At 38.8% G+C, this 23,549-nt stretch overlaps 1 protein-coding gene and 1 pseudogene across 2 annotated transcripts in view; both read left to right on the forward strand.

Moving 5' to 3' along the window:
* Positions 1 to 23,549, forward strand: part of CD2AP (CD2 associated protein) — a 78,994-nt gene that overhangs the window by 23,672 nt on the left and 31,773 nt on the right. Inside the window, exons 3-6 of the mRNA XM_080917078.1 lie at positions 2,316 to 2,469; positions 9,606 to 9,706; positions 14,077 to 14,197; positions 18,300 to 18,487. Coding sequence (XP_080773204.1) covers positions 2,316 to 2,469; positions 9,606 to 9,706; positions 14,077 to 14,197; positions 18,300 to 18,487 — 564 coding nt within the window. The remainder of the gene's footprint in view (positions 1 to 2,315; positions 2,470 to 9,605; positions 9,707 to 14,076; positions 14,198 to 18,299; positions 18,488 to 23,549) is intronic.
* On the forward strand, positions 20,547 to 21,870 carry LOC308420820 (SWI/SNF-related matrix-associated actin-dependent regulator of chromatin subfamily E member 1-like; annotated as a pseudogene). Its single transcript has one exon. The product of its transcript is annotated as an SWI/SNF-related matrix-associated actin-dependent regulator of chromatin subfamily E member 1-like (transcript).

Raw genomic sequence — 23,549 nt, forward strand, 5'->3', positions numbered from 1 at the left:
TTTAAAAAATTTTTATATTATCTTTGTGCATAATAAGGTCTGATTGCTCCTCTCAGATATAGAATAGTGTTTTTCCTATAAGGTTCTGGAGAGATGGAGGAAACCCAAAAAGAAATAGTTGCTTATTCTGGCTATAGCGTATTGAAGGCTAATGCCCACAGGGGGACCTTTAAGCTAGTATATTATGAAAAATATATGACTTAACATCAGAAAAAGTTATTGTTTTTGTAGAGTATTAGCACTTTAATCTGATATAGGAAACTCATGGCAGTAGGGACACCCAGGGTACATTTCATGAGTGTAGCCACTCTGTTTTGAAAGAGTTACCTGAGTTTGCTTTTATATATATACAATCAGGTGACAGAAGTACAAAGGCCAAGATTGAGTGACCTCAAGCATATAGTCCTGAAAATAAGATCCTGTAGCTAAGAGAAGTATATATACGTGTGTGTGTGTGTGTGTGTGTGTGTGTGTGTGTGTGTATGAAACTTATACATAGAACAGAGGGGGAGTCCCCTCCCTAGCAGCAAAGTCTATGACTTAACGGTGGTGAAGATGAAGAAATTCTGTTACAGCTTGATAGGAACACAAAAATATATAGTAGGATCTTGCCCTGGACTTCCCTTAACTTCCCAGTCCCTGTTGGGAGATTCAGACAAGACATAGTTCAGACAATAACTAGAGTTGATTGACACTTGAAGTAGAGCTCTGTCAAGGGGTGAGAGTAAGCAGCGGCCAGTGATCATTGCTTAGTGAATGGCAGTGTCTTCTGAGCAAGTTACCCAAGCCAGGTCGTGACTATCATTTGAATTCTCTCTTATCTGAGTTGGAGCTGATAAATTAAGATTCTCAATATCTGAATCTTTCAAATGCTTGCTCTGTCATTGACTCAAAGCACATTCAGCTGTCAGTCATCCCTACTTGCTGTACGCTTGCCTTTATATTGCATGTACTGATTTTTGTATTGTGGAAATGTTTCAGCCATGTCCCACCGTCTTTGAAGTAGTGTATTTCAGAGCCTTTGATCGTCAGCCTTCTTCTAGCCTCAGTGTCCTTAGTCTCTACGACCCTAAGACCTTTTCACATTCTCGCTTCTGCTGTTTCGCAGAAGTTTTGCTCTGTGTTGTCTTCCAGTCAGGTTGTTCATATTCTGCCTTTTGTGTTTCTTCCCTGTGCCTTGCTGCCTCTTACCCACTACTGTCTCAGTAGGAGTCAACTCTGTCCTCTGTGGGCACTGAACATTGAATTCAAGTTGTCAGGCTTGGCAGCTGACACCTTCACCCACTGAGCTGTCTCACCAAACCTGAGGTTGCTTTGTAAAGGTATCATGATTTGCTTTTCACTGTTGAATTTATGTTAGGTGAACTAAAGCCTAATGACTTTGGGTAGTGAGACAGAGGCTGAAGCCTGGGCATCGACTGAAGCCCCCTCTAGGACCTCTCATAGTGAGCTTTTAACCATGGTATATGACATGACTTCATGTTTATGTGGTCTTTTGTTTCTTCTAGTAATATTTCATACACTTTCCCATATTTCTGTTTTTGTGTGTTTTTTGGTTTTGTAGTTTTTCTGTGTAGTCCTGGCTATCCTGGAATTTGCTCTGTAGACTATGCTGGTCATGAATTCAGAGATATGCCTGGCTTTTCATTGTTATTGCATGCATGTATATATTTGTTTATACCATGTTCAGGGGGCCATATTGATGAGACTTTATGCTATAGATTCTGATTTTTTAAAATGATTTATTTATTTATTTATTTATTTATTTATTTATTATATATTAAGTACACTGTAGCTGTCTTCAGACACACCAGAAGAAGGTATCAGATCCTATTAGAGATGGTTGTGAGCAACCATGTGGTTGCTGGGATTTGAACTCAGGACTTCTGAAAGAGCGAGCAGTCAGTGCTCTTAACCACTGAGCCATCTCTCTAGCCCTGTTCTGATATTACTAAGAGACAAAAAACCTCACTGCAAACTCCCTGATCCTTTGGCTCTTAAAATCTTTTGCCTTCTATTCTGCAATGTTCCTGAGCCTTAGGTTCTGGGCTGTATACATGAATCCATTGGAACTGGGCTCCACAACTCTGCATCTTGATTGGTTGGGTTTTCTCTAGAGGTCTCTATTGCAAAGAGGTTTGAGAAGCCCAAGCGTGTGCTAGGGTGGGAGGATGGCTGCGTGTTCTAGGCTAACTTGGCTACATAGTAAGTTCCAGACTAGGCTAAACTAAGCTACATTAAAACAAAAACAAAACAAATGTAACTTGAATAAGATACACCTAACTTTTCTTTTTTACCAATTTTCCCCCTTTTAGGAAATTAAGCGAGAGACAGAACCCAAGGATGACAATTTGCCCATCAAACGGGAAAGGCATGGAAATGTGGCGAGCCTCGTACAGCGAATCAGCATTTTTGGACTTCCTGCTGGAGGAATTCAACCACATCCACAAACCAAAGCTATTAAGAAGAGTATGTAGACAATTCCTTTCTTACGTTGTTATGTCAAAATAGGATATTTATGATTGTTCATAAATTCAAAAAGATGAGTTCAGACTTCTGCAGCCAACTGCAGAAACTCTTAAGTTACTCTAATGTGCTGATGATTGTCACAGTTTTTATGCTTGGTAATGTCAAGTCAGTAACATTAATGATCCAGCAGACTAGCTGGTAGTAGTTTATACAGAAGCTATAAATGAAGATCTCGGGCTTATCTCTTACTGTCTCTGAATGATTAATATATTGATTGTATTTAATAGTACTTATTTAGATGGTGAGGTATCTGCTAGTTTTTTTCTTTTTACCTCTTCTTTTGAAATAGGCCCCAGATGTGATTCTCCTGCTCCGGCAAGTTTTTTTTTAAAATTATTTGTTTAATATACATGTATTTTAGAAATACATATATGTTTGCAGGCCAGAATAGGGCACCAGATCTCATTACAGACGGTTGTGAGTCTCCATGTGGTTGCTGGGAATTGAACTCAGGGCCTCTGGAAGAGCAGTCGGTGCTCTTGACTTCTCAGCCATGTCTCCAGTCCTCTGACAAGTTCTTTATCTGCAAATACATTAGGAAGAAATTGACACAGAAGGAGTACCATATCTTATTTTAAAAAATTATTCATTATATGTGTGGGTGTTGAGTACAGAGGTCAGAGGACAATATTGTGGAGTTGGTTCTCTCCCCAGCTTTATATGGGCCATACGGATTAAGTCCAGGGAGCCAGGCTTGGGCAACAAGCACTATTACTCACTGAGATATCTTCCCATCCTACATTTTTTTATGTTTTCTTTTGTCTGTATTTGAGATTGTAATTTAATTATAATACTTCTCCCTTTGCTCTCCTCCCTGAAACCTTCCTATGTACCCTCCTCCATTGTTTCAAATTCATGTTATTGCATGCTTGTATATATATGTTCATACCATGTCCATGTGGCCATATTGATGAGATTTCACTGGTGTAGATGCTGATATTAATAAGACAAAATCTCACTGCAAACTCCTTGATTCTTTGGCTTTTAAAATCTTTTGCCTTGTTTCCTGAGCCTTAAGTTCTGGGCTCTATACATGAATCCATTGGGACTGGGCTCCACAGTTCTGCATTTTGATTGGTTGCAGTTTTCTCTAGAGGTCTCTGTCTATTGCAAAGAGGTTTCGTTGATGAGGGGTGAGGACTACATTTATCTGTGCTTTAGGACAGATGCTTATGGATTGTTTTCAGGGATTATGTTGGTCTAATAAATTAGTGGTTGTAGATTGTCTTCCAATAACCATGATTTCAGAAGCACAGAGTACTTAGGTTTATCAGTACCAGGCATATTGTATCCCTCTTGCTAAATGGGTCCTAAGTTCAATTAGGGAGTTGTTGGTTATCACCAAGGCATGGATACCACTATTGCACCTGCAGAGTTATTATGCCAACATATCTTAAATTGTAGAAATTTAATCACCTTTATGGCCTGCGATCACTTAAATTTACTGAGTCCCCCTCCCCCTTTAATTTCATTTAAGAAGAGGCAACAGGGCTAGAGAGATGGCTCAGTGGTTAAGAGCACTGACTGCTCTTGCAGATGTCCTGCGTTCAATTCCCAGCAACCACATGGTGACTTACAACCATCTGTAACAGGATCTGATACCCTCTTCTGGTGTGTCTGAAGACAGCTACAGTGTACTCATAAGATAAATAAAAATAAACATCTTTAAAAATGAAAAGAGGCAACAATACTATTCTCAAGGACCGCCATTTAAAAATACAAAGCATTAAACATGTGTGAATGATTACACTGTTTATGACAATGGATAGTAAATATTTTAACATTTAAAAAAACCTGTTAAATTCCATGTTCAGTCTGATTTATTGAGAAATAAATAAGCGGATAATTTTAGAAATGCATGTTCTTGCATCCATCAGCCTGCTCACCTGCCAACCTACTCACCCACCTACATACCCATTTACTCACCCACCTACATACCACCTACTCACCCACCTACTCACCCACCCACATACCTATCTACCTACCTAGTGTGTGTCCATGTGTCCATGTGCAAACTTGTGGAAGGTGCTCTCTTATTCTGGGAATCAAACACAGGTTGTAAAGCTCAGAGGAAGTGCCTTCACTTGCTCAGTCATTTTGCCAGCCTACAAATTGTTTAACTACGCTTACCTGAGATCTGGTAACATCTGGACTGTTTTAGTTACTTTAGTGGGCCTGGACTCTGACCTCCTAGAGACTGGTGACAAATAGTAGAGTGGAATAGCATAGAGCTGTACCAACAGAAGAGTTATTATGATCTCTGCCCATTGTAAACTTCATAACTCTTAATTCTGGGTATGAAAAGTCAATGTTTCTTCTGTAGCACAGGCTAGACAAATTTAAAAGCTATGGATACTAAAACAGAACATCCCCTCTGGATACATGTATCTGACATGAGGTGGGGTGATAGCTGGGTCTTATCTTTTTCTGTTTTTTTTTTTTTGTTTGTTTGTTTGTTTGTTTGTTTTTGTTTTTCTTTTGTTTTTTTTTTCCCCCAGCTGACTACGGATATTATAGGAGTAGAATGATACTCCTATTATTCTATTATTCAGCTGGAACTAGGCAAAGTTATTACTTTTCTGTTAATATAATACAGTTCTACACTCAAAGGCAACTTTTAAGAATGAGTTTATTTTGAGTTGGAGCTCTAGAAGTTAAGACTTCATAACAGGGAATCATGGCAGCCGGAAGAAGAGGTTGAGAACTCACTCAACTCCAAGCATGAAGTAGTAGAGACTGGGAACTGGAATTAGAGAGAAGCCATAATCTGTTTCCTGCAGTAAGGCCACACCTCCCCAAACCACCCAACCCCGGAAACCACTTCTTCAGTTACTCAAGCCTATTTGAGAATCAGAGTCACCACTGGTCCTATGTTCAGCATAAGTCTGGATTTCAACCAGGACCCTTTCACAAACAAATCAAAGTACCATAAATTCAGCAGTATTCTTGGATTGTATATCAGAAAGAAAGGAAGCAGTGTACTAAAATAGACACATATATGCCTGTGTTTAAGCAGCACCATTTCCAGTAGCTAAATTATAGTATCAGTTAAATGTCCATCAACTGATAATGGGGTAAAGACAATAACACATTAAGTATGTAATGGTATATTATTTGGTTCAAAATAAGAATGAAATCCTGCCATATGTAGCAGAACAGACTTGAAAACAGAATAGAGAAGGATTAGTAGGACCCGTGGTGAGTGCGGGCTAGCTGGATGTAATTAGTGCACATCTATGAACACATCTGAATCCGACACTGTGTAGTTATGAGCAAGCTGAGTAAAACATTTAAAAGAATAAACTCTAAAATATATTTCAGCTTCTTTACAGACAGACTCATTCTCTGACAAATGGAAACACATAGGTGAAAATAAAATTTTACTTCAGGTTTTTAAGTAAGTTATTCAGAGATGATCAAAAGGAAAAGAGGCTGAGGCAGGAGGATGACAAGTTCAGGGGCAGTCAGGTGGGACTCGGGAGCATAAAATTAAATGGCCAGTATATATTTGAACATTGTGGTTGGCAGCAGGGCTCAGTGTGTAAAAAGGTGCTTGGTACCAGGCTTGAATTGAGAACTCGGATGCTTGTAGTTAGTAAAATACTATTTCTTATTTTAAAAGGTCTGTTTTCTTAGCTTAGTAGAAAAATGCTTCCTGGATAATGTAGTATTATACCGTGGACTCTAAAATATTAATATTCCTACAGGAAATATTATAGCTAAGTAGTGAAAAATATTTATGATATTTATTTTACCTAATGTTTAAAGATCATAGGACCACTAAGAAAGATATTTGAATAATGCTTATCCAGGAAAGTAAAAATAGTGTAGCTACTCTTTGGTCTGCCCTGACATTCAGTGGAGAGTAGGGGAAAAGCAGCTCTTCCTTCTCCAGTCCTGTTGCCTTCCACTTTCCAGGATCAAACTGGCTTGGTGGCAAGTATGCTTGCTTACCAATGCTGAGCCATCTTGCTGGCCTTCAGCATCACTTTCAAAGAAAGAGGCAAAAGATTAAATTTTAAGGACCAATCCACCTGCCTAGTACTGGGAAAAGCAGGGAATCTGTATCCATCTGCTCAAAGCCATTAATGGCTAACCTCCATTGAAGATGGAGATACTGAGACAGAGTCCACTTGTTTCTAGTCCTATCTTGAAGAAATGTATGTTTCCACTTCTCTCTTCTGGTTTGTGACCAGTTGGTCTGTGCATTGATGACAGTGTGGTGTTGAAATTGTCCCTGCTATAATTGTATCGAAGCCAACCTTCAGTTGATGTCTTTCTGGTATTTACTGTTTATTTGAGACAGGCTCTAAGTACTGTAAACTTTGAACTCTTGAGTCACTGCTCAACCATCATACCTGCTGTACCTGTCTGGCCTTCAGGGTTTCTGTATATAAATCTACTGTTAGTCCAATAAGATTATCCTTAAGTGTGATCGGCCATTTTTCTCCTGTGAGGGTTAAGTCTTTCTTGTGGTGTCCCTCTGACAGGTTACATATGTGATGTGTTGTAGAGAGTATCTTTTCTGGCTGTTAGAGGTTAAATAGTGATCCTGTCCTTGATTATGCATGCCTTTCCCAAAATTATGGAAAATTTCTGCTATTTCATTTGGTTTTCTTTGATCTTACTCTTTTAAAATGTTTGTTTGAATATGCTGATGGCATGCATATTTGAATATGTTGGTAACATGCATGTTTGAATATGTTGATGGCATGCATGTTTGAATATGTTGGTGGCATTCATGTTTGATCTTTAATGATGCCCTTCAAATATCTCATGTTCTTCCACTCTTAGTTTTTATAGTTTAAATGTGTTACTTCAAAAATCAGATTTTCAAGTTCTGATACTTTTATTTTCTTCCTTTGTTTGCTGTTGAGGTTTTCAGATATATTCTGTTGATTTCCTGAACTCTTCATTTCCTGGATTTCCTGTTAGTTCTTTTTAAAAATCTCTGTCTCTTTGATGACATCTCATTCATTTGTTGCTTTGTTTTTCTAAAGTTTGTTAACCATTTCACCAGTATTTTTTTTTTTTTTTTTTTTTTTTTTTTTTTTTTTGGATTTCATTAAGCTTAAACAACAAAACATCTTAAATTATTTGACATTAATTCTTTATCTGGAATTTCATCTTCAGTATATTTTGAGTCTTGCAGAGTTTTGCCATTTTGAAGAACACTGATTTACTTTGTCTTTCATATTTTTAGTTTCTACTGAGATTGTGTATCTGGTAAAATGAGTAATTTCCTTACTTCACTGGAGATAAATTTTAGGGGTAGTAGTTTGTTATGTAGAATTGAGGTTATTTCTAGCTGGTACTATAATGTTGTCACTCTACTCCTGAAGAGTTTCTTTTGGTGTGATTATGGAGGTTTAGCACAACCAACGTTTAGGATTAGAACTGGAGAGATCCACTTTTACTGGTGACACAGGAGTAGAGGTACTGAGCAGTCCAGGCTTTGTGGTGGAATACGTCCTATGTGGTGTTAACTCCTTCCTACCATGGGAGAGGTAGTCCTTGTTGCTAACGGAGATTTTCTCAAGCACTGTTTATACTGGCTCTTATTTGAATATGCAGCTCTAGTAATTATGTAGAGTCCAAAATGTTTGTTCTGTGAACAGGGATTGGTACAAGTCTAGTGGTTCTCAGGAAGGTTAGAACAGAAATAAAGCATTCTGCTGTGCCACTGTGTGTGACTGTACAAGATCACAGCGGATCCTGTAGTAGTTAGTGATAGAAGCAGAAAGTTAAACTTGTCTATTCTGATGCTATAGGCATGTCATTCAGATGTGAGACTTCAGATTCCTTCTCTCCTGGTGTGCGTGCTTGCTTAGAACAGACTTTGCTTTCTCTGTACCCTCTACTAGGAGTATTGCAGGATTGGTTGCAGTTAGAACTGTGCAGCTTGGTTTTAGGTACAGACAGAAATGTAGGAGAAAGAAGAACACATTCAGACACAATTTCTCTGCCAACTTTAGCTGTGAACCAGTGACTTCAGTTGCATAGACATTACTGCCCCAGTGTACCTGTGTGGGTTGAGAATAGTCTTGGAGCTCTGCATCTTGTTAGAGACAGGAACCTCCTGTGTGGAGCTGAGAGAAATCTACTTGTTACTAACTGCACCCTCATCTTAGTTGGTGGGCTCCCTAATCATTTAGTTTTTGTGACTTAACACCTTGCCCTCCACTCTATCTCTTATACCGGATTCTTCCAGCATACCTTTCTTTTGGTACATTTGATCAAGTCTGATCCCCTGATACATGGGTGTCCAGATTCAGAAAGTCATGTTATGAAGAAGCCTCCTGGTTACAGCATCCTAGGGAACTAGTGGGTATATTTCAGATTCTCTTTAGAATGTAAGCTTCCAGGGTTGTGAGAATCCTAGTATGTAGGTAGGACTGCTAGTGTCTGTGCTGATAGTTTTCTGATTCTTTTTTTACCTTTATCCCTTCAGAGGGCAAAGGGCTCCAAGCTGCAGAGATATTTTCATTTTTTACTCTGCAGCTGTAGACTTTACAAGGCATTTGTTTTTCTGTGTTTGAATGCTGTTTGTCATCTGAATGTGCATCTGTTACCTGTTGCCAGCCTGCCTCCTCCTTCCTTATCTCCTGTTCCATCCCCCTCCCCCTTCTTTTGGGCAGGGAGTGAGTGCTGAGTGCTTGCTTCTCTTCAGCCATTTTGCCTTCCCTTTAACTACTGCTTAAGAGAGGTATATTTTAAATATTCATAAGGTTTCATCAATAAGTAATCTGAAAAATCATTATGGGAGGGACTTGCTTACAATAATTTTATTGTCAAAATGTCTTTGTAGTCTTAAAAATTGGTTTTGGATAGTTTTGTGTAATTGGAGGGATCGGTTGTATCCATATTTTCTGTTACAAAAAGCATTACACTTGATCTGGCAGTGAACATATGTCATGGGAGAAGTGTTTAAAAACCACCCAGTGTTGCTCGTGATTAGCTGTTTGTATCATTTGCTTTTTTCCTTCTTACACATCATATAATTGTAGTATGTGAATAAAGGTGTTATTTTTAAAAAAGATCTTTCTTAACCTATTTTAAAAAATAATTTCTTGTAGAGACAAAAAAGCGTCAGTGTAGAGCTCTTTTTGACTACTCTCCACAAAATGAGGACGAACTGGAACTGACTGTGGGGGATATCATTGACGTCATCGAAGAGGTAAGGGCTGTGCACATGTGCAGTAGCATAGCAGCTTGATGGTGTGGCTTCAGAGGAGGGCTTTGTCAGAGCATACAAATGAGTGAAAATTGTCCTTGCTATTTGTCCTTGGTGTGTTTGCTTTAAGGAATAGAAATAAACATTTTTTAAGCTTAAAACTAATACAATTTTATGCTCGTGAGATAGCTCATCCAAGCTGGTCTCTCTAAGGTCTATCCGTGGAACCCATATAAAGGCAGAGAAAAATTATTCTACCGTGTTCCTCTCTGATCTCTTCCTGTACATTGCATGAGTATAGCCACACTCACATTATGTATACACACCACTATAATGCTGCTAAAAAGGTACAGTTAATGTTATTTAAACAACCCCGAACATCGAAGACCCTTATCTCTGATTCTGAATTTGCTATGGGCACAAAATAATAGGAAAGTTTCCTTTTGGATGGTATAGGAGTGCATTGCTAACATTGCTTTAAAGTCTGTTTGTTAGAACTGTTGCATTTAAATTCTAGCCAAACATGCTATTTTGTCACAGTTTAATATTTTAATATGTGATATGAAAATATTTTTAATTTCTTAAATCTGCTTTTCTCATTTAAGGAATGTTAAAAGTTTTGTTAGGCAGTTGAAGATGTTTTCAAAAGTGTGATTTGAGAAGATACAATATAGCAGAAATTGATTCTGGGTCATAATTCTTTATTTATCATTAATGTCTATGTTAACTTTTAGGATAGCTATACAGAAGGCAGTTCTGATCTGTTATTATCTGATGGTGATACCGGTTAAGATTTATCGAGCCTATGCCATGTCAGAAGTACTGTACTGAATAATAAGCGAATCACATTTATTTCCTTTAAATTTGAGTCTAACAGAAGGGATTATTTATCTTCATTTCTCAGAAGTAGAGATTTAGTCACAGAGAATCACATTGCTCATTGTTGTTATTCGTGATACATAAGCTCCGCTAAAATGAGTGGCAAAAACAGTTGCTATTTTGCTTCTGGGTTGTGTGGATTCAGTATGCAGATGGGAAGGTCGGCTTGTCTGTGCTGTGTGATGTCTAGGGCCTCCCTGGTAGGGCCCGAGAGAGCCTTAAGAAAGTTCTCTAGTCATTCCTAATGTCTGACAGCCTTGAAGACTAGAGCTGCCCCTTGGACAGTTATTTGTTCAAGTATGGTAACATATCTGATCTCAAACCTGAAATGGGCCAGATTCTGAAACCTCTGGACTTAATAATCAAAAAGCTTCAGATTTCATATTTTCAGTAAAGTTAATGTAAATATTCTCTGGTCTAAAATCTGGAATTCACTTTGAATAGAGGTACTTTGATTTGCATGGCAGTTTCACAGCTCCTAAGTGCAACTGTATCTCAACAAACATGAGGAAGTGCTTTTTACAGTCTAGCCTTGGACTGTGGAAATGATACAGCCACTTAGAAGCTATCAGAAGCGAAAGGGTAGAACATAGAAATTATCAGTTCTTTATGGGAATCAGGTCAGGACCACAATTGTGGTATGAGACACCTTATTGAAGCACCTTCATATATGCCTGGCATGCAGTGGCCTGAATTGAATGAGTGAAGCTTGTTGACTTGTGTGTCTTGAAAGCCCTTCGTCTCCCTTGATGGAGGAGTTGAAGTCAGGGTTCTTACATGTGGGCCCTTGGTGTTTTTGACCTAGGGTCTGATTATATAGCTCAGGCTGGACTCAAGTTCACCTTTCCTCTCACCTCCCGAGCACTGGTGTTACAGGCATGTGCCAACAGGCTACTGTGCATTCAAATGACTTTGTATTTTCATCTCTTAACTATGAGTTAGGATCTCATAGTTCAGGCTGGCCTTAAACTGGTGGTCGTCCTGCCTCAGCCTGTGTTCTGGAATTAAAGGCATGGGCACTGTACCCAGTTCATTATTGCTGTGCATGAATGAGTGTTCATTACCACGCTTCTTCCAAGAACTCCTTAATTAAATAACTCTTAATTAGTTGCTGATATTTGGAGTTTAAATAATGAATTGATGTTCTTTTCTTTTGTGTCTATTGCATTTTGTCATATTTAATCCCATAGCACACTTTGTGTTTCTATAATTTTCAATCTCTTAGCTTATTCTTCCTTCGAGGCAGGGTATCATTCTGTTAGCCTACTTCCTAGAAAACAATTTAATTTGGTCTGGCCTCACACTCGAAGCAGCTCTACCACCCTAGTATCATGAGTGCTATGGTCACACAGTCATCATACCAGTTTCTTATGCCTTAAGTCTGCCCAAATCTCTGAGCTCTTGCTGCTTTACCTCACCAACCCCAACACACTGATTTCTAGCTATTTGTATTTCAACCTTATTGTCTGTAACTTGTCATTTATTTTGATGTAACTTTTTTCCACACGCTTTCTATCTAGAAGATTCTTACTGAGGCTCACTATTGAGTTTCTTGGTCATTGGCTTTTAGGGGAGAAGGTTCTGGTATTTTCAGGCTTGAGCGAGCCTGTTGCACTTTGATTACAGCTCTTATTTTTACATTTGCGTTTTTATTACATTACTTTTGTCTTTTTGAGACAAATACTGTGTAGTTTTGCTGGCTGGGAAGATTGACTTACCTCTTTCTCTTTAGTGCTGGGATTTAAGGCGTGTGCTGCCAAGCCTAACAGTTACATTGCATTCTAACAGTGTGCTTACATTGTTTGATTAAGGAGTTGGGATTGCTGTCTTCTAGTAGACTCCCAACTTGGCTATTTCAGCAAAGCAAAGAAGTGATTTCTCATCGGCAAGATTTGAATCTTTTACTAGCAGTAACATCATGACATAAATAATGAGTGTCTGTTACATGAATTACTTATCAAAAGTTGGTTTTCAAGGCTTAAAGGGCACATGCCTTTAATCTGGCAGCGGAGACAAGTAGTTCTCTGAGTTTGAGACCAGCCAGTCCACTTAATGTGTTCCAGGACAGCCAGAAAAGTTGATGGAGAGGAAAGTTTGTTTTCAGTTATAAGGTCAATAACATTGAAAATGATTTATTTAAATGAGATATTTCTGGCTGTGATGTCACAGGTAATGCTGGTAAGTAAATGGTGACAGTGAACAGTGTACTTGACAAAATTAATTGTTATCAAAACCCCTTAGCATCCCTAGAAGAAACTATACATTTGAAAGCAATTTACTGAATGTTTTCAACATGGAAAATGAGCAATATTATTATTAGTGAGTATAGATGAAAGAATTTGTTTCATGAGACTATTTCTGTTTGGAAGGAGGTGATTGTTAGATGAACTTTGGAAAGTGAATTTTCTCAGGGTTGTAGAGGTAAATAAGTACTGGCTGTTCTTCTGGAAGATCCCAGTTCACTTCTTAGCATATACAAGGCAGCTCACACCCTAATCCAATCTCAGGGCATATGACACCCTCTTATGGCGGGGGTGGGTTGGGGTCACAAACATATGTGTGGTGAATAGACAAACATTCAGACAAATACCCATACACATCAAATGAACATGATGATGAAATAAACAATCATTTTGAATGGGAAAAAGGATATTATATCTTTATAAATGCTTTTTTATTTTGTTCTTTAAGAATTTATTTTTAATCATGCATATGTGTGTGGGTCTATATGCAGGTATGTGCATGTGTATGCTGGTACTTGAAGTGGTTGGAGGTTTCTGATTTCCAGGAGCTGGCATGATTATGAGCTGTCTGATGCTGGAAACTGAACTCATTTTCTTTATTCTTAATTTCTGAGTGTGTGTGTGTGTGTGTGTGTGTGTGTGTGTGTTTTATGCTTATGTTGTGGCACATGTATAGAGGTCAGTAGACAACTTTTGGGAGTCAGTTTTCTTCTACTGTGTGGCTTTCAGGGATCAAACTCAGGTAGTTAAGGTGGGTAAGTACTCCTACTTGATGAATCATTTTACTGGTTAGGAAATTCGTATTCTTAACAATTATTAAACTTTGTTTAAACAAAAACTTTAAACTAAAATGTATGCTATATTTATAAAGTAAGGCCCAGTAGTGTATGAGTGCTATTCCATTGAGGAGCTATGTGCTTTCTCAGTTATGCATTTAACTGCATTGTCTGACAGTTTAATAAAAAGTATTTGCTTCGTAGGATGTAAGTGATTCTAAGTCCTCATTGTAAACATTGCAAAATGAAAGTAATATGATTATTCCATGCATAATCTAATCTAATGCTAACTTAGAAATATTCATTAGACTTTATCCACTTAAATCACATTCCCTTGTTGTGTTTTCTTTTTTTTTAAGTGTTTCTTTTCCATCATTACCTATTTGCTTATTCACTTTTACAGTTCCATTTTTGCATAGAATGAAGGTTTTCACTTAAAAGAATTTTATTACTTTTGAAATGTGAACTTTTTCAGGTAGAAGAAGGCTGGTGGAGTGGAACCCTGAACAATAAGTTGGGACTGTTTCCCTCAAACTTTGTGAAAGAGTTAGAGTTCACAGAAGATGGTGAAACCCACGATGCTCAGGAGGATTCAGGTTGGTGGAGACCCTGAAGTGATAGACTGTGACTCTATCTCTGAACTGTTCCTTTGTGTGTTTAGTCATCAGTTTCAGCTAATGCAGCTTTAAAATATAAAGCATAATGGAAATAAAGGGGAAGGAATACAGGCTGAAAGGTTTCTTCACTTTATTTCCCTGAGTCTACTTTGCCCTATTGCTTATCTGTACTACTCTTTGAACTGAATTTGTAAACGGCTTAGCTTAATAATCAAGAATATTTACAATAGCATCTCACTTTTATTTTCATTATTCTTGTACCAAATTCAGTTTCCTCTGTAGCCAAATCATCTTTTGAAGAATTTTGTTTCCTTGCTTGTTTTTTTCTGAACCAGGGTCTTACTTAGTCCAGGTTGGCTTCAAATTCATGGTAGTTCTCCTGCCTCAGCCTCCCAGGTGCTGAGATTACAGGCATATACTAGAAATGTTTCTTTTTAACTTGGGTAAATATAAAAATGAAAGAGATCTCATGTGTCCTTTACACAAATATATGCAGTTAACAATTCACCATGTGCTTACTCCTCATATTCTCTATCTGTTTTAAAAGTCTTACTAATTTTTTGAAAACAAGGATAGTCTCGTAGTTACATTATTACCACCATTAAATCAGGACACTTTATATTGATATTGTTTCCCACATAGTTTATTTCTAGACTTTGCTTGTTCTGTTGTGCTTTTGTAATGATTTTTATTTCTTTTGGTCTCAGGACCACACACATTATTTCTTGTCCTTAGATTCATTCTGTCATTTTCTATCTTCTCTTCTGAGACTTTGAGTGGAGACCAGGTGCTTTGATTTTTCTTGAGTGGATTCAGTGCATTTTTTTGTTTAGTATTTAGGGGGACAGTTTCTTTGTAAAATGGCATACATAGAATTTGCATATAATTTAGGTACATCTGATTGTGTACATTAATTTCCAGTTTTATTTATAATACCTACCTTAAGGTTTCTATTGCTTTGAGGAGATACCATGAACACTGCAACTCTTATAAAGGAAAACATTTAATTGGGGCTGGCTTACAGTTTCACTGGTTTAGTCCATTATTGTCATGGCAGGAAGCATGGCAGTGTCCAGACAGACATGGTGCTGGAGAGGGAGCTCAGAGTTGTACATCTGGATACACAGGCAGCAGGAAGAGAATGCCACAGTGGGAGTGGCTTGTGTTTCTGCGACTTCAAAGCCTATGCCCTAGTATCCCACTTCCTCCAACAAAGTCACACCTATTCCAAAAAGGCCACCTCTCCTAATAGTGCCATTTCCTATGGCCAAGTATTCAAACTGGAGTCTATGGATACCATTCCTATTCAAACCACCATAGGACACAAACCAGTGTAAATAGGCATCTGTGTTTATATGTGACAACAGGAAAAAGTGAGTGAAGCAGCTGCTATCATGTGCCCAATCACATTGCTACTTGGTTGAATCTGGATGTAGAATACTTGGGTAGTGACCACACTGGGTCTATGCTTGGATATTAGTCACTCCAGTATTGATGCCTTTCCTGACTGCTTGGTATAAAAAACCAAAAGCTTCCAACCCTTTAACTTAAGTTGTCTTCTCTTTGAGTTCTTGAAGCAGACTTTACTCTTCTTTATTAATGTGTGTGTGTGTGTGTGTGTGTGTGTGTGTGTAGGCAACCTACTTATTAGAATATATACATTTTTGTTAATTGCAGATACCTGTTTTGTGGATTAGTGTGACATGTTGATGCCCAATGAATGACACAACTCTTGTATAGAGAACTTTTCAAGCAGTTTAGAAAGTGAAACTTAATTTGAGGGCTTTGATATCTTTAAGGGTGATGAAATTGGAACTCCTGATTATCCATATTGTAATAAAATCATAGTTGGGTTTGTGTTCCTTTCTTTTATGCTACTTAACGTCTGGAGGGCATGGACAGGAAATAAACTAATAGTCATTTCTTAGTTTTGTTGCCCTGTCGTTTCCTTGTTGGATTCTAATTTCCCTCAGCCATGGTTGAGATATCTGAGTAATGATCTGAGAGTCCATTTTTGTGTCAGTAGAGGCACATTAAATAGGAGATCTAATAGTCAAAGATTGAAAGGAAATCCTGCATGTTAATACTGCTGTTCACTTAATTTAACACCATAGTTTTTTTCCTTTTAGTATTTTGAGTGCTTGTTGTACAACATACTGTGCCAGACTCTGGGGATTCAGTGACTAATAAGAATGCAACTTCCCCTCCAACTTTGAAGCTTTTGTTGCTTTCAGAATAAAAGGTTATTTATTAAATAAGTCAGAGTTAATGTAGTTTGACAGGAAAACATTTGTGACAAGATACAACAGAGTACTGTCAACTTGTGTGAGAAGGGGAAGCTCTTTAAAGACGTCATTTATAGAGACCAAAATAAATAGGCAGTATATCTTAGCATACTTGTAGGAGAGTGAAGGAAAAGGGCACAGGGTCATCAAGACCTTGAAAGACATTCAGATCACAGTGATAGTGGATTAAATAGTTGAATGTAGTAAATGTTAAGGATGGAGAAGCTCAGGCTAAGGCATTAAAACCACTGAATCACAGAGAAGGCTTGGAGGGAGTATAGATGACCAGCGTTTTTACCAGCTGGATTGTTTGGTTGTAGTGTGGAGGGTACAACTGAAGAAGAGCCAGCTGGACCAGCTGAGGGAACTTTAGTGGTGTGTAGAAAGAGTATGTCTAGCCTAGAAGAATGCTGTGGTGATAGAGAGACATGGGTAGAATGGGAGAGCTATGCAACAGATGCTATATTGAATAGGATCCAGCGATGGGGGGCTATGGAGAGCCACTGAAGAAGAGGGCACAGAGGTTACCAGGTAGTCCTTGGGTTGATGCAGGTGCTGTTGCTGGAGATAGGTTTAAGTTGGGAGAGATGGTTTACTTTGGAGATCTGAGTTAGAGACCTGCTAGGGAATATGGAAATAAAATATCCAAAAAATATATATATAATCAAGATAATCTCCCTCCCTCCCTCCCTCCCTCCCCATGTGTATACACAAACACAAGAAAATGTGCTGCCCATCTTTTAACGCTTCTAGACAGCTGTAGTGGTAAACTGGATTGCTATCTTTTCATCTGGTGTTTTTGTTGTACTGCCTTTCCTTAACACCCGGTATAATTTGTGATTTCCTTGTTAATTTTTCAGCAAAGGATCACATTTGGGATTTAAAAAAGAGTATTTTATGTCACCACATGAGGGTACAAAATGTGAAGAAGCATTTGCTGTACAAATTTAATGAAAGAACTAAAGGGACAGATTATAGGGTGAATAGTGAGGTAAATGCTCAGTGACTGTCTGGACCTTTGAGCTATTGTAGAGATTTATTCTATAAGCTGTTAAAATGGAATGCTAATAAATACTGGGAAAAACCAAGATGAGAAAGAGAAAAGGAATAAAGACAAATAAGTAAATAATACAAGTAGAAACTTAATGGAGTTAAGTATCAGTAATTATTAAATATGAATGGTTTGACAATTGACAGGACAAGATTACCACACTTGTGAGTATACTCTCAGAGCCTCAAAACAGGTTACAAGAGAGACAGAACCTGATATTCTGTGTAAGACAGATAAAATCTAGAATGGTTCTGTTAATATCGAAGGGGCTTTTAGGAAAAGAACTACTACTGTGAAGCTTCTTTTATAGTCCAGTACTTGATGAACTAATTTATTCCTGCAGATCCTAATATCAGCGTTAATCCTTCTCCATGGATCAGTCATTTCCTAGTGTATCACCTGTCTGTGCCATTTGTATTAGGGACCAGACTTCAGCCATATGAACCTTTAGGAGACAAACCATATCTAAGCTGTAGCATCTTTCTAAGAATCTTTTGTGTGTGTGTTTCCTGAATTTCTTAATCACACAAATAACCATACTTAGAATAATTATTGTTTTATTCAACTTATAAACAAAAATCAGCGTAATATACATCCTGCTTTAGGATATTTGAGTACCATGTTATTTATCTTAATGACATTCTTTTTTTTTAAATAGCAAAGTATAAGGCATAGACATTATAGAAAATAATTAAATATTTTTATAATTCTGGGTGTCATTATTCAAAAAAAATTATTCTTTTAGAAGTTTCTTTGACTGGCCCTACCTCACCATTGTCGTCTCCGGGGAATGGAAGCGAAACAGTTCCTGGATCAGTTACACAGCCAAAGAAGATCCGAGGAATTGGATTTGGAGACATCTTTAAAGAAGGCTCTGTGAAACTTAGGACAAGAACTACCAGTAGTGAAACAGAGGAGAAAAAACCAGAAAAGGTAGTGTGTACTGGTTTGGTTCTCTCTTACTATAATATATAAAGACCAAAAGTAACCTGGGGGAGGATAGAGTCCATTTGACTCAGTGTGTTACTGAGGGAAGGCAAAGCAGGACTCAAACTGGAATGGAGGTAGGAACCATGGAGTGAACAAAGTTATTTCCTAGTTTGCTCAGCTAAGCATATGCTCCCCTATCAGCCAGCAATCAGAAAATGCTTCACAGACGTGACCCACAAGCCAGTCTGATGTAGGCAATTGGTTAAGCTGAGCCTCCTTCTTAGTGGCTCTAGGTCCTCCTGGGAGCTCTCCCCTAATCACTAAGCATATTTTAAGATGTAAAAGTTTGAAAGTCTGTTACTTTCCTTTTGGGGGTCGTTGGGACTTATGAATGAGATGCTTATGGGGAAACTGCTCTTGACATTAGTAATGATTAATAATTGTGTTTCAGTGTCATAAAATTGGGTGCTTATTAATTGGTAAATCCTAGATAGACTTTTCTTAGTGGCAGCCTTAAGGTCTTTATTTATATCAGTGCAAATATAAAAGGAAAATATATTCTCTTTGTTCTTTAATGCTAAAATTTGTTAATAGATACCTAAAATTGCAATATTTTAAAGTGAATATGAAAAAGAAATATTAAATTATCTAAGTGCTACTCAACTTTTCTCTGGAGTTTGTAGCCCTGGGCTGTCTTGAAATACTGTAGACCAGGGTGGTCTGAAACTCCCAGAGATCTGTCTGTCTCTACTTCCCAAGAACTGAAATTAAAGGCATAAGCCACCACCACCTGGCTTTCTGGATTCTCAACAGTAGCTAAATTTACTAACCTCACTTCTGAGTATTTGGATAATTTTACTAGCATTTTACTAGCATTTAAAAAATGGAGTCAAGTGAGCAATCCATAGTTTATAAGATTTTGTTCTAGGGAGAAATGATTGCAGGCTTGAACATTTCTTTGGAAGTTTCTGTTTCCAGTGTCTGTATTTTGGAAATACAAACTAAGCAATTACTTCAGAGGAAATTAACTTTATCCCTATAAGTTTCAGTTTAATAAAAAATAGTTTCATGTGTGTCGCGCGCCCACGTCCGCCGGCCGAAACAGGCGTGCAACAAAAACAGATTCTTCTGCGGACAACCTTTATTGTACAGCACTCTGAGCAGGGGACTTCTTGAGCAGGAAACTTTTCTCTGAGCAGGGGATCTCTCTAGGTGCTTGCCTGGTGGAATCTTGCCTGGTGAATTCTCCTCACGTGGGGGAGAAATGCACTGCTTATATATGCCTAAGAGACTTGTGTTGCTACCTGATTGGTGCATCCTCCTGTAGCTCAATTACGTGCCCCGAGATTGGGCTGTGACTTATGTGGTTGCCAAGCAACACGAGGGGAAAGGTTTTTGTAGGCTGAACAATGGGCGGGAAGCTGGCGCCATCTATTGGCGCCAACGGCTTATTACACGTGTGTGTGTCTGTGTATGTATGTATATAACATGTGCACACATGAGCCAGAGGATATCAGAAGAAGGAGCTGGATCCCCTGAAACTGCAGTTACATGTACTTGAGCTGTTGTGAGGGGGTTGGGAGCCAAGCCTGGGTTTTCAAAGGCAGTAAGTGCACTTACCTGCTGTGCCATCTCCTAGAACTCTCTTTTGTACCTCCCTATTTCTTAGAAGTTGAAAACATTTCATTACTTACTCAATTTAGCTACATTTTATTTGATTGCTAAAACATTGTTCTTCTCTCAAGACAGTGATTTTTCAAAGTCTTCTCTACCAGCTTGCTACATAGTTTTCTATTTCATTGTGAATTGGATTCAGGAAACAGCATTTCTGCTTCCTGCCCTGCCCAGCCCAGCCCAGCCCAGCCCAGCCCAGCCCTGCCCTGCCCTGCCCTGCCCTTTCTGATCTTTGAGACTCAGTGGCTTTAAGATTTTAGGGCCTTGTCCAGTGTGATGATGTACATGCTTAAATCCCAGCAATCAGGAGGCAGAGTCAGTGAAATGCATTCTTTAAAAAAGGGTGGGGGTAAAGAAAAGAAAGACAGAAAATGGAGGGGCGGGGCGAGCGCGGGACAAAGGGAAGCGAAGCCGGAGCTGCGGGCGCCTTCTCGCCCGCGGTGTCTCAGATTCATTCTTAAGGAACTGAGAACTTAGTCTTCCAAAATGTCAAAAAGACCATCTTATGCCCCACCTCCCACCCCAGCTCCTGCAACACAAATGCCCAGCACACCAGGGTTTGTGGGATACAATCCATACAGTCATCTCGCCTACAACAACTACAGGCTGGGAGGGAACCCGGGCACCAACAGCCGGGTCACGGCATCCTCTGGCATTATAATCCCAAAGCCTCCAAAGCCACCAGATAAGCCGCTGATGCCCTACATGAGGTACAGCAGAAAGGTCTGGGACCAAGTAAAGGCTTCCAACCCTGACCTGAAGCTGTAGGAGATTGGCAAGATCATTGGTGGCATGTGGCGAGATCTCACTGATGAAGAGAAGCAAGAGTATCTAAACGAATACGAAGCAGAAAAGATCGAGTACAACGAGTCTATGAAGGCCTATCACAATTCCCCTGCCTACCTTGCCTACATTAATGCAAAAAGTCGTGCGGAAGCTGCATTAGAGGAGGAAAGTCTCGCATGGAGAAAGGAGAGCCTTACATGAGCATTCAGCCTGCTGAGGATCCAGATGATTGTGATGATGGCTTTTCAATGAAACACACAGCCACTGCCCGTTTCCAGAGAAACCACCGCCTCATCAGTGAGATCCTCAGTGTGAGTGTGGTACCTGATGTGCGGTCGGTTGTCACAACAGCTAGAATGCAGGTCCTCAAGCGACAGGTCCAGTCTTTAATGGTTCATCAGCGGAAACTAGAAGCTGAGCTTCTTCAGATAGAGGAATGACACCAGGAAAAGAAGAGGAAGTTCCTGGAAAGCACAGACTCCTTTGAGAATGAACTTAAGAGGCTGTGTGGTCTGAAGGTGGAAGTAGACATGGAGAAGATTGCCGCTGAGATCGCACAGGCGGAGGAACAGCCCCGCAGAAGGCAGGAGGAGAGGGAGAAGGAGGCAGCAGAGCAAGCTGAGGGCGGTCAGGGCAGCATCGCCCCCGAGGAAGAGCAGCAAGTCTCAAACAAAGCTGTGGAGAAGAAGGATGAGGAGAACATCCCGATGGAGACAGAGGAGACACACCTTGAAGACACGGCAGAGAGCCAGCAGAATGGTGAAGAAGGCACGTCTACTCCTGAGGACAAGGAGAGTGGACAGGAGGGCGGTGACAGCATGGAGGTGGAAGGGACAAGTGACAGTAACACTGGCTCAGAGAGCAACAGCGCCACAGTGGAGGAGCCACCCACAGACCCAGTGCCAGAGGACGAGAAAAAGGAGTAATATTGCCTTGTTTTATGTGACCTAAAACTTTTTTAAATGAAAAAAAAAAAGTGGTTAACAAAAAAAAAAAAAAAAAAAGACAGAAAATAAGTTATGGGCTATATAATCAACTGAACTCTCAGTTTTGTGACATTGTTCTATAGCTTCTTGCTATATTTCTGTGAGGGACAATGGGTTACTTTGAGCTCTAAAAGTATATAATTGTGTTAAATACTTTTATTTGATTAGTGATGTTATATTAGCATCGTGCCAGTAATAATTAATGATGTCCACTACTCAGTTATTAGTGAGAGTAATCTCAGTTACATTATGTAATAAAGTAGAATGATACCATCTTAAAAGATCGGATTAAATCTGAGAGAAAGTATTTTGGAAGGCACAAGAAACACTTGTTGAAGGTGGTGCAGGATGAGCTTTCATACTGTATGGAGAAATCTGTGTTAGAGTACATAAATATTTTAATTCAGAGAGTGCTAAATATTCCTTCTATTTCAGGGATAGGGTGGGTGGGAGTGATTAGATGTAATACTTACATATGAAGCTCTCAAAAAATAGATTGTATACCTGAAAGAAATTCTCAAGTAATAGATTAGTAAAATAAAATTTAAAAATCCCCTCTATTTTAAGGTTTAATGTTGCTAAGAGTCCATCCGTTTTTGTAGGTTGAGCACTGGGCTTCAGGACTAAAATTACTAGTTTGATGGGTTAGCTGCTTCCTAATGTAAAATGGAAGATTGATAATCCTCACCTGATGCAGAAAACTGTAAGGATGAAGTTTCAATATACATTTATTTTAGAAGTTTTATTATTAAATTGTAATGTGAATACTAGAGTATACTTATTTATAGATTGGTTTAAAAATTAGTGACTATTGGGACTGGAGAAATGACTGAGTGATTAAGAGCACTGGCTGTTTTTTCAGAGGACCTGGGTTAAATTCTCAGCAACTACATGGTCACAACTATATATAACTCCAATCCCATCCTAGGGAGTCCACTGTCCTCTTTAGCTTCTGTGGGCACTGCATATACTTGGTGCACAGCTATACATACATGCAGGCAAACACCTATACATCTAATAAAAGTAGTAGCTCTTACTTGAGAAAAATTTGAGATTATTAATTTTTTATTGTAGAGTTTTAGTTAGATTACTAACCTGAATATAAGGATCATTAGTGAGTGATGGACAAGTGTAAAAGAAAACAGCTTGACAGTCATATTTCTGGGCTGGAGCACAGCTCAGCAAATAAGAATTCATGTTGTTTTTGTGGAGGACTAGAGTGCAGCCCAATATCCATGTCAGGTTACTCACAGTTCCGGGCACCGACACCATCTTTTGTCCTTTATGACAGCTGAATTCATGTACATGTTTCCACACACTGGCACATATACATACATTTAAAATTAAAGCATAATCTTAAAAATATTTTTTAGACATTTATTGTTGTTTTATATGTGTGTGTGTTTGCCTACATATCTGTGTACTACATGTGTGCCTCGTACCTTTAGAGGCCAGAAAGGGGGTTGATCTTCTGAAACTCGAGTTAGAGATGGTTGTGAACCACCATGTGGGTGCTGGGAATTAAACCTGGGTCCTCTGGAAGAGCAACAAGTAGTCTTAACCACCGAGCCATCTCCCTAGCCTGAAAAGTAAAATCTTTAAAAAAAAGAAAGCATATT

Source organism: Micromys minutus, assembly GCF_963924665.1.
Source record: "Micromys minutus genome assembly, chromosome: 5".
NCBI classification, from domain to species: Eukaryota; Metazoa; Chordata; class Mammalia; order Rodentia; family Muridae; genus Micromys; species Micromys minutus.